The sequence below is a fragment of the Myripristis murdjan genome, chromosome 23 (assembly GCF_902150065.1).
Source record: "Myripristis murdjan chromosome 23, fMyrMur1.1, whole genome shotgun sequence".
NCBI lineage: Eukaryota > Metazoa > Chordata > Actinopteri > Holocentriformes > Holocentridae > Myripristis > Myripristis murdjan.
In genome coordinates this window covers 7395332-7407621 of record NC_044002.1, presented here as the reverse complement: position 1 = coordinate 7407621, position 12290 = coordinate 7395332, and the positions used below count along the sequence as shown (strand labels likewise).

General features: G+C 43.8%; 1 protein-coding gene across 1 annotated transcript in view; it reads left to right on the top strand.

Annotated features, from left to right (window-relative positions):
• Positions 1–11119, top strand: part of lin7a (lin-7 homolog A (C. elegans)) — a 36785-nt gene extending 25666 nt beyond the window's left edge. The window contains exons 4-6 of the mRNA XM_030046087.1: positions 4655–4864; positions 5490–5705; positions 8785–11119. Of these exons, the coding sequence (XP_029901947.1) occupies positions 4655–4864; positions 5490–5705 (426 nt within the window). The 3' untranslated portion in view covers positions 8785–11119. The remainder of the gene's footprint in view (positions 1–4654; positions 4865–5489; positions 5706–8784) is intronic.
• Positions 11120–12290: the final 1171 nt, after the last annotated feature.

Here is a 12290-nt window from a genome sequence, read left to right as displayed (position 1 = left end):
CTAGTCTGTCAGCAAAGGTTCATCAAATTACATCAACTATGGATTGCCTTCTTTCATGGACAGTCAGATCAAGAGAGTGCACCATTTCCTCTTGGAGTCTTCGCACCAGTGCAGCAATGGAAACTTGACATGATTGAAAGGTTTTTGTGAACAAACAGATATTGTCTAAGAGAACTTTGTTTCCCAGTCCAGCAAGCCAGCATATGGAAACCAAGCATCGCCGCCTAGTGCATTGTGGTTGTTGTAGCCAAAGGGAACACAGCACATACACAGTACTTTACTTTATTTTCTCTGGTGGTGTTTTTTTTCATGTTTTTTTTTTCCTTTCTATTGCATACACTGCCCAGTTTTATGAAAAGACCATCTGTCCAGCGGTAAAATACCCCGTTAAGCAACTTTGATGTACAAAAGCAATGAGCTTGTTCTCCCAGCACTTGAGCAGGATTCACCATAAGCACCTCGCCGGCAAGAGACACAAGCTTTCATGAAGGAGAATAAAGAGGGCAGGCTCATCTGATCTCGCAGGGGAAGGGTGAGGAGGAGGAGGAGAAGGAGAAGGAAGGAAGATGGGATGCAGGGGAGGAGAGGAGATGAGTACAACTCACTCCCCTTCAATGTCCAGCTGGGTCCACTCCTCTCCAATACATCAGAGGGATAAAGCAGAGAAGGAGGGGGAAGAGCTGAATCGAGAGAGATGACAGAAACAGAGAGAATATTGTATGCGTGTGTGCATGTGTGTGTGTGTGTGTGTATGTGTAATATGAGGCTTGAATAGGTGTGTGCTGCCGAGTAACCCACCGTTCTTTTTTGTTGGCTGCAGCCCACCTCGTACCACTCTGCCTGGAGCACAATAGCACCGAGTCTTTTGAGTGAATGCGCATATCCAGCCAGTGAATCGCTATTGAGCACGTGGCGAAGCAGTGTGCGCACAAAAATAATGCCTTTGTCAAGTATCCCCCGTGTCTGACTGAGGTAAACAAAAGCAAATGTTATTTCTTTTTGTGGGTTTCTGTATGGAAGCCAAAAATTGTCGCTGAATGATCTGTCTCATTGATTTTTTAAAGAAATAATTAATGTCCTTGGTCAAGAGGACACTGTAGCCTGCCTCAGAAGACAAAAGTGAAACTGATAATGGAGCGTTTTTTCACTCCAAACTGATACTATATCCGGATAAAGACATTTTTTGTCTCTTTTTCTTTTCCTCGAGTATTAAAGGAAGCCTGAAGCATGATTTAAGTAGCTTAAAGCGCTCCTGTAAGCTACTTTTCTCTCCCTTCCACAAACTTTAAAAAGTCACCGCTCCCAAATCTGTATTAAGAGATTGCATCTCCGTCTCCATTGGGCAATTAAACACGAAGCAAATGGCCTTAGCTGGCTCGGCCGCGGGGACGCTCTCAAACGGGAACACTGGAATGAGATGCCGCAGTGTTTTTTGAAAGTGAAGTATTTTTCGGCGCTCTCGGGAGATCTCCAAGCCAAGTCGCGGCGCCAATTGTGTGTAATCATCATCAGCCTCATCTCAAAGTGCATCTCAAGTGCATCACAGACCATTGGCCTGAAAGCAAAACGCAGACACAAAGCAACACCATTGAATATCAAGTCTATAAGCCGCAGCAGCAACAGTGATGAAATATGTGAAATGTGTGATGAGCCCTCGCTTTATCTGCCTCTGGAGTGCTTTAGTTAGCGAGACGGCAAATCTCCAGACAGCTGAGATTTGTGTTTCACCTGAACAACTCGATTCCCTTTGATTGCTTCATTAATTAAATCAATTCAGCCTCTAATTCCTGGCCCGGGGCCCTTATTACTGATCTTAATGGAGACCTGGGACTATCTAGGCTGTGTGGGCTCCAGAAAAATGATGGAGTTGATGCGACTGAACTAACTTTGGATATATAAGTCATATGCATACCGTGCTATGTGTTTACTAGGAATGTATCCTACATAGCGAGCTTCATTTAAATGTGCTTTTGCCTCGGAGTCTGCAATGTTTGAGAGGAGCCGGCCATATGCCTGTTTTTTTTTTTTTTTTTTTTTTTAAACAGGAACCAAGATAAAGTTGTGAAGGTCGATGTGCCTTGAGGCCTGGGAGGCAACGGTATGCATGCTGAGGAGCTGCCTTTTAGCTTCGCAGTGGGAGACGGAGGGAGGGAGGAACAGAGGAAGAAAAGGAGAAAGAGAGAGAAATGAAAGAGGGGGGGGGACTTGGTGGAATACAATAACCAGATTAAAACAGGCAGTGGGAGAGGAGAGAGACTCGGAGAGTGAAAGAATATGAGAGGGAATGAAAATGAATGCGAACATGAATATGAATATGGAGGAGAGCGCGGAGACGGGGATGCTGCTGGGAGGAGGCGTAGAAGACCTCAAAGTGCCGAGCCTCCCGCCTGCTGCCGGAGTTTGGATGCACATCTGCAAAAGCTTCTGACAGGCAAAAAAAAGCCCAACTTTTTATCCTGCCATTTCCTGATCTAGCCCACATATTATAACGCCAACTTGACAATGAGGCACCTGTGGCAGGGCATATTTGGATCAGCGGGCACGGGGTGTCTCTTCCTCCGCTCTTCTGCCATTAGCTTTCCCAGGCTCGGCTAACAAGCTCGCGGGCGCTTTGTGCCGAGCGTTCGAGGAGCAGCGAGCTCGGCTTGCAGTTCAAAGAAACAGCCAGCAAGCAAATTCGCCCAGCTGGTAGAGCTATACACAGGGTGAAAGTTATCTGACTGCTTCTCTCGCACGAACAGGGAAGTGTTAATCCACATGCTTAGAGAGCCAGAAAACTTCTCATGTGGAGTCTAAATCCCCGGCCCTGACTAAATCCCATCGCTTTGTTATTTCCACCCCTCTGAAAGCAGGAGGTGCAGAAGAAGTTCAAGGGTTCTCTCCAACTTCAAGATGATTTTAAAATGAAAGTTTTTTTTGACTGTCTTATGGTATTAAAATTAGATTTCCTCCTTCGTGGTCATGTTCAGGGGGACATGCGTTGGGCTGCACTCCCATAAGAAGATTAACCAGCTTTATTTTAGATTTGAAAATACCTTAAAGGTGCCAAGCCAAGCATTTTTAAACATTAAGACATCACTGTCAACTTGATTTTGATGCTTTGGTGTAACTACTGGTGGGAAGGACTGGTAGCCTCCGTCTCACAGGGAGTGGTATTGTCAGCACAAATGTTTCTCAAAATTAAAAGCCCTCTTACCTCCTGCCACATAGATGCTCTTTGCTTCTTCAGTTCTCAATAAACATGTTGGAAATATTTTTTTTCCATTGGCTTTTCACTCACACCACTGTCTGTTATGGCTGTACCTGACTCACAGTTTCTTGTGTCGACAGAGGATCTGCATTTCAATATGATGATTCGATGATTCGAACCCTCACGGCTCTCTATCTGTGCCCACCCCCTTTTTCTTATTGGTTAAGGTTAGGCATAAGTTGGTTGTGGTTACCCAACCAGTTCTCAAGGAGCCTTTGTCCTGCTGGTTTTTGTTTCAGCTCTTCTCCTGACCCATTCAAGGGCCTTATGCTGAAAACATCTATCTATCTCTCTCTATAAAAAAAAAAAAAAGGAATCTCGGGGGTTTCTGACGGATGCTTTGACTTGTCGACTTTCGGCAGCCCTACTTTCTGCCATTGTGAGACACGATGAGAACTTTGTTTGCGCTGGAAGAAGGGCTCACTCTTCTCTCTTGTACCGTAAAGGTGTCCACCAGATTTCCTACCAAATCTGACTTAGAGGCACATGAGGTCAATGGTGGGCTGAGGCTGGTAGAGCCCACCACCCTTCTCTTGTTTTGTCATGTTTGTAAATATTCTAATGTCTTAAATTGACTCGGCTAATTTTTGTGTTAAAATGCTTCACGCAGGGCCTTTTATTTTGACATCTTGTGTATCTTGTATTTGCATTTTGTAAGTCAGGGTTTCCAAACCTTTTCATTTCTTGGAATGCCTAAACAGACAATGGACCATATGTAATTACATATAAGATTATCTCTGTTTTATGAAATGACTATATTTCTAAGAGGATTTTATTATTAGATATGACGGGGTACAGTCATATCTAGTAGTGGTTAGGACCAACTGGAATTCCCTCACATTGGGAACCTCATCAAAGTGAGTTACAGTTGTCCCTCGCTATAACGCGGTTCTCGTTGTGCGGCCTCACAGTTTGTGGATTTTTTTTAGTGCAATTTTGCATGCTTTTTTTTTTTTTTTTTTTTTTTTTTTTACAGCTCATTGTGTTCTGCGTCCTGATTGGCTAAGGGACTGTAGACCATTGTCAATCAATCTCCTCCGTGTTGTGTCTCCTGTACAGTACAGAATGCGTTCAGCTTGCCAAATTTACATAAATCTTCGATCGCTAGCAGTGTGACTCTGAAGTGCTGTATGATCTTTGGTTTCATTCTATAATACTGGACTTATTTTTCTACGAAGGTTTGAACTTTGAGAGTGTTTAAACAAGAGAGAAAATGTTAATGCCTGCCTGAGAAAAGTGTATAAAGTGTGTAGTGCCTATTGCGCCTATTGCGGGTTATTTTTAGAACGTAACTCCCGCGATTAACGAGGGACCACTGTATTCTCAAGACTACTGGTGAGATCAGCATCTAGGAAACTAACCACTAACCATGCACCTCTCCCCCCCTTACCCGTCTTCCTGCAGGCCACAGTCGCGGCCTTTGCGGCCAGCGAGGGTCACTCCCACCCGCGGGTGGTGGAGCTGCCCAAGACAGAGGAGGGGCTGGGCTTCAACGTGATGGGCGGCAAGGAGCAGAACTCGCCCATCTACATCTCCCGCATCATCCCTGGGGGCGTGGCCGAGAGGCACGGTGGCCTAAAGCGAGGGGACCAGCTGCTGTCTGTGAACGGCGTGGTAGGTATAACCAGACGATTCCAAAGGATATAGCATGAAAGTGCATGTGAAAGTGTGTGTGTGTGTGTGTGTGTGTGTATGAATGTTTGAGAGACTGGCTTGATGGCTGGTTCACGGGGGTGGGATTCTTGTGTCTATGTTTTTCTGCCCTTAATTCTCATTCAATCTCAGCCGTCTCCCGAAATAGAAACATGTCAAAGCCTTTCTGTCCTTCCTGCATTGTGATTTATGATATGATTGCCTGACAGAGCTGTATCCTGGAGTAAACATCTCAATTTTTACCAACCGCTCACTAAATCGAATTGTTACATGAAGCAGAAGGATCTGCTGTCTGATTTCCAGACAGCTGTTGACATCAAAATGCGGTGTATATTTTCAATAAGGAACAGAAACACGTCTCCACCCGCTCGAGACTTGAATGACATTGACTGTATACTTGCTCATTTCCACTTAATGCCACTGGGTCTGCGTTCTCACGTACCTCACAAATTCACAAGTCCCTGAAAAAGATACACAGTACAGAGATGTATGATATTAAAATGCCTACCTTGTATTCGCTCATTATTTATCAATCACATTTCTACCAGAAAAATACCCTGTGTGTGTCTCTGTGGGCCCTGTGCAGAGCGTGGAGGGCGAGCACCACGAGAAAGCGGTGGAACTGCTGAAGGCGGCCAAGGACAGTGTGAAGCTCGTGGTGCGCTACACCCCCAAGGTGCTTGAGGAGATGGAGGCTCGCTTCGAGAAGCTTCGCACAGCCCGGCGGCGCCAGCAGCAGCAGCTCCTCATGCAGCAGCAGCAGCAGCAGAACGTGTCCTCCCAGCAGAACCACATGTCGTAGGTGAGGCGCTTCATTGCTTTAAGGGTGAGGAGTGGTGGCGCCTCAGCCAGAGGGGCCAGGCGTAACCAGAGAAGGCCACGGTCGCAGCGTTGCACTTCATGGGACGTCCTGATTGGCTGAATTCACCTCTCCAGTGCACTTGAAGAAAAGATATTTTGCACATTCAGTATTTATTTTAACCTTAAACCACCATACCGGTCCTGTTTTGATTTCTTATCATCATTGGTGATCATATTTGTCTGTTATAAGCATTTGTTGCATACATGTGTAAAGAATATGCTTTGGAAATCAAGGCCAACTCATCCCAATTCACTCCCATTCATGTTCAAAATTGTGGAAAACTGCTCAGGTAGCCGCACAGGTAACTCTGTCTTGGCAATATTTGGCCGGCACCTACATTTGCTCAAAATTAACATAAAGCCATTAATAATCATACAATTGAAATGAAGAATTTTTTTCCAGGTGTATACAAATTCTGCTCATCGGCTCTCTTCAGCTTTGTTGTGAGTGGTTGTGATTGACAGCACGGAGGGCAAAACCCACACCCAACCCACGAAAGAGAGGCGGTGATCACTTTCAGCCCAGCATACTCCTAAACTAAGCTGTCAGACCGTTCATGTCTCACCATTCAGTCAGGAGTTAACAAGAAGACCCAAAAATCTTTTCCAGCTATGAACATGGAACACATTTTGTATAACAAGGCATCAATTTCAGGTGATAACAAAACAGTAAGCAGTTTTTTACATTTTCATAACATGAATGGCAGTGAATTGTAGCGTTGTGACCCGTGAAGTCTGAGTTACCAAAGCATATTCGGTACACACTTATGCAACCAGTATTTGTGATGGACAGATATAATGATGACTGTTGACAAGCGTCGAAATAGTAGCAGTCTGGCCCTTTAATTGATCCACAAAAAGTCAACTGAGAACGTGCGGTCTTGTACAGTGACGTGCTGTTTCACATTCACAGACGTACACACACACACACACACACAAACCACGGGGCTGCCCCACAGGAGCAGTTGTCTACTGTTTCCCATCGAGCGGCTCCTCTGGGGCAGTTGGAAGTGAAGTGTCTTTCTCAAGGGAAGCTTCACAAACCCCCACGTTTCCCAGCCAACCCAAGGACGCAATCCAGGAACTTTCCAGTCACGAGCCTGCTTCTCTAACCTTTACACTAACACCGCCCCCACATTGGCCGAATTATTTGTATCATTTTAAAAAGACAAGAGTTATTCAACATTTATGTCCATTGAAATGCCGTGTTGTTAAAGAAGTAACTGTGCTTCTTGTGCATAACAATGCCTCTTAGCTGTTCCAGAATCACGTCAAAGCACAGTCTCTTGTGGCTTATTGCTTTAGTGCGGCATGGAGTCCTGGCCTGAATGACTGTGCATGAGATGCGCATAGGTCAAGTCCAGTTGAGCTCTGATTATCTATCAGCTTCAGCATGGATTTTTGCATGGCCCCTGGCATTGTTGGATTGGAAGTCTATGCTATTTTGGGACATGTGGAGAGATGAGTGCAATAAAAAGACAGAGTGGCACAGTTGCCACAGATGCATTTATCCTCATATCACCTTTTAAGGCCTGTTTTGCTTGGGAGTCCAATAGTCGCTGAAGTGTTACCACTGGGAAAGGAATCCCGTAATCCATTTTCATGTTATTTCACAACTAAATTCATCTGTCAGCTCTGCTTGTGGTGCTTTCTCTAACAAACTGAAGAACAGATGCCAGAGTGAGATGAATTGATTCTGCAAACGCATAGCCAAGGCATTGCAGATGGAGTGAAGCCAGGGGGATGCAGGTTCGGGTTTTATTTACCGTGCACTGGCAGCAAGAATTTACATCTCACCGCAAAGCTGGAAACCTCAGAGGAGTGTTTTGCAAACTGGGCAGCCGGTATCCCCTGTGCAAACATAACAGATTCGTCTGTGTTATGTCAGTGATTCCGTTGTGTGGGCTGTAAATTATTCAAGCACAAACCGATTACATCTGCAGCTCGTGCTCTGCAGGTATTTGGATAAGTAGATGCTGCCTGCAATGCTGTTACCGGGATGCTATCGCTGGATGGAAGTTCTGCATACCTCTACTTTATAAAAGTTGCAGTAGGTGAATGCAGGGAAGGAAAACAGACTATATTTTTACTGGGGACAAATTTAGACCAAAGCGCTACACCGTCAGTCACACTGAATCAGGCCTTGCTGGAGTTGGAATAGTAAACCGGAGAGAAATGAGTTTTAGACACAAATCAGACCATCAAGCCAAGTTCCAGAGGAAGCTACATTACTGTGTGTCTTGCTGCACATAACTCCAGACTTCCAGATTTATTTGAGCGTTCCGTTGATGTATTGGAGGCGGACGTCTCTCCTGGGACTTTGCATTGCTAAAGCTGGAGGGATCTCTCTGTGGCACTGCCCGTTTGATGCTAAATCCCCCTAGCATATCTCTTGTTTTGCACTTGGCTCGGGGCAGCTTGGGAAGGTATTTGGGAGCTTGTAACAGTGTGTTGTAGTGGAGCCACAGACAGGGAACTGAGCAGGGATCATGTTTTATCAATGCCAGCATGCTGACCACAGAGATTTGCTTTGGCGGCCAAGAGGCTGCCGACCGAGTGACACACACGGGGAGACAGGATACACCACAATGTAGGCCATTAGGTTGCTTGGTTTCTCTCTCTCTCCCTCCCTCCCTCCCCCTTTGTTTCTCTAACACACAAACACATTCCCATGAAACACACACAGGCCTGGCCAAAGCAGAGGTCACACAGGGATCTCTTATAATCCGGGTGCTAGTAAAGCCAGAGATGATTAATTCACAGGGATTTGAAGTAGATGCAAGAACGGCATCGTACTTAATAAGAGTGACAGTTCCTGCTGAAGAGTAGAATCAATTCCCCTACTGGGGAAATCAAACACTGATCAGAGCTGTGATTATTTCACAACATCAATGCAGAATGCGAAATTAGGTCCATTCCATCGACAGCGCATCAAAAAAAATATCCATGATATACTCTTGCCTCTTGGACTGGCATTTGCTCAGGCATTGCTCTCAGCATGTTTTTTTTATTATTGGCAGGTTGTTCCAAAAAAAGAAGAAGTGAAGGAGACTGAGATGTGGATCTCAAAGACCATCTGTTTGTACTGAGGATCCCAAAGGAGTCCCACCGTCGTGAAGGATACTGTACCAACCAGTAGAAGACTCTTTTAAATCTCTCTCTCCCTTCAAAGTGTACCACCGATTACTGAGCAAAAACGAGAGCGGTTTGTCTTGAAATTGGTGCTTTTAAAACCTGTGTAACAACGCGAGAGGGAGGCTAGCACTGAAAGTTGTCCATTTGAACTTTCTATTCCCTTTTCTAAGTTGTTCTCCTCAAATAGTTGAAAGATTGTGGCCCTTTATGAAACCCCCCCCCCCCCCCTCCTCTTGTGTTTGTCATTTCGTTTACAAGTCATCCATTTCTGATTCCTTACCGACCATCCATTATGCCGTGGCACCTTTGCCATTTCTCCATAGATATCATTTGTACAGTGGTGTTTCTATTGATTCTTCAACTGGTGCTTGTGTCTATGTATGACTGACCATTGATTTTTTTTTCTTTTTGTTTTTTTTCTTTGGTCGAATTTGTCCTGTTTTGGATAAACGTGAACTCTTTTTTACCTTCTATATTGTAGCAAGAAAATATTTTGTATCGGGAATCTTGTAGATTTAGCAATAACACACATTCCTCAGTTTTACTTTTTCACGTAAAAAAAAAAAATTCCAAGATCGGATACATACATAGCTATATGCAGAAGTGAACCACTGCAAGGCTAAGGTAAACTGGATCTTATGCACTGTGTGTCATAAGGCAGCTTCTGCCATTGAAACAGACAGCAGTTATTATATGGATGAGTCTATCCTCGGCACCAATGAAAGAGATTATTGATTTGCAGGTGGCATGTACAATTAATGTGCAATAACTACAAATATTATTATTATTATTATTAGACTATATGTAAGCTACGCCAATTGAAGACATCTATCAGAGAACATATATATATAGCGAGAGAGATTTCACTTACATCCAAATCAGTCCTCAGTAATATGAGTTAATTACATTTTCCTACTCCAGGCAACAAATAGAATGTGCTTCATTTGAACAGTGGGAGGACAAAATATGTTAGAATTATTATGTTTATTTTTCAGACCAGTCTATTTTATAGTTTATGAGATCAGAGATTTACATAAAGGTTTATTGTTCCATTTAAATATTATGTATACTTTGTTAGACATGCAGATTATTATTTAAAGATGATTCATTGTATAACAACTGAATGCTAGCACATAGTTCATTCAAACCGTGAGTCGCATGATCGGTAAATGATCCTCCTGGATTTGCTCTGTCCATCTTGACAATCATTGTGGGCGGCGATGAGGCTGTGTGGAATGTTTTCCCCCCTTTCCTCCTTCACACTTAAGGGAATTCTGTTTTCAAAATGTCGTTTTTACCAACCCCGGTGTCTGAGATCCGTACCATCAAGGGGCCAGTTAAAGTGGTAATCCGCCAGATTTGTGTTTTGCTGTTGTTTTTTGGCGGCATCTTCGGTGCTAAGCGCTCATCGCTGTGGACTGTAAACCCCCACCTCCCCCCAGAGACATATGACGTCTTTTTCCATCGATGGCACTGGAGTTTCCGTATGTGACACTCTTCCCTTTGCCTGTGTAGTCAGTTCTCCCTCTGTTTATTCCACTCCACCCAGAAACATACAGCACATCACTTCCTGTGTGCGAGACATCTTTTCCTCCCACAAATAGACACCAGGTGTTAGGAACAGCAGAGGTACAGACTTCCTTGAACAGGTTTTGTGCCAGCGACCAGCTAAAACAAGCATTTATTTTCATCAAAAAGCCGCGGATTACCACTTAAAAATGGCATTGTGGATTTAAGCTTTCATCATCAACAGTAATCTTTTGTGACGTTCTATCAAATAGCACACATTAGATTTACGGTACATTTTATTAGATAATTCAGAGTCTAGTAGAGCAACTCTTCAACGTGTGCCGTCTAGTCTGATCGGGCCGTTTCCTAAATCGCCTCTTAGCACTGAGGTCTTCTGAAGGTCAACTTATCACTGACCTCAGTGATAAGTTGTTTTTTTTTTAACATTATTTTCTAGGAAACCCACCATCCCGGATATACCAAGTGTTTCTGTTCCTCTCTCACTCTCCAGTCTGCACTTCTCAATATGACAGATTCCTTTTTGTATCTTTAAATCACAGGTACTCTTTCTTAATTACCTTGCATTTTTGAAGCTGATGGTCCTGTACTTACCATATGGATAAAAAAGAAAAAAAGACAACAAGCGGTTGATATGCAATTGTTATACATACTATATTTGTATAAATAAATCTATGTGCTTGTGTACAGTGATCAATGTGTCGACCTTCCTTTTCCTTTTGAACTATACTCTTATTTGGAGGTGTGACATCAGCAGCAATCAAGTTGGCTCGGTTTGATTCTCCATCAGAAATCTAACCATTTGTTACCAACAGCTATTGACGAGGTGCTTGTAGAAAAGTAGAAAAACGTGCCATGAATGAACGCCTGGATACTCGTTCACAGTTAAACCACTGATGTGTCTCATTCTCAGAGCGACCAGTGATTGATGTATTACCGCCATTGATTGTCTCACAGTGATATTTTTAATGATATCCTGTCTGCTGTCTACCATTCACTACATTAATTTTTCCCTCTGAAAGCTCGTCCAGGACTTCATCATTAGAACGGAAAGTCAATTGCCTTTGTCAGGCCAATGCAGAGAGCAGACACTGAAACTAATGTAGAGACTCAGTGGCCCCTGTAAATGGAAGGCAATAAACTCAAACTCTGACAGTGGAAGCACAAAGCAAGACTTCTCCTCGCCTTTTAGAGCTGGTTTCTCCATCTCGCAGTGAAGAAGCCGCTTTAATATTAGCAGCAAACTGTTAGTCATGTATTCATTCCCAGTGAATAACAAAGTCACAAAACCCAGAGCGCGGCATAGTGTCACTCCTACCATTTTCTTTTAATCAAACACATCAAGTCCTTCTTTGCATGCAGGTGACAAATCCCACACCCACGTCTCCTCGGCTGCCAGCTAATCAGCTCCAAGTCAGTCAGAGACCTCACCGAGGTGCCTAATTGTAACACCTTGTCAGGCTCCCATGGCAACCAGCAGGAAAATAAACAAGTTGCATCCATTTCTTGCCATGAGACAAAAGGCTTGAGTCTATTTCCTCAGAGCTAAGGAAGTCAAATGTGAAATGAAAATGAAATACTAATAGAAAAAAAAAATCTCATCAAACTTCCCAGCTATAACAGGTTTAAGTGTGAGAGGCGTGAAAACACAGTCAGTGTTCTTGTCGCCTACTTGATCTCCATTTTAATCTCCCACATGCACCGCCATGCCCTGAAATAGCACCCGAACAAATTGTGTGCTGAAGAAACCCTCCTCGCCTTTAACACCTCTAACATTGACGTTACTTCACTTTATGTCAAAGTCATCAGGTGGGGAGTATGAAGCTGTTCACCCAAAAGTTAACTGCAGGGAGCAGCCACAAAC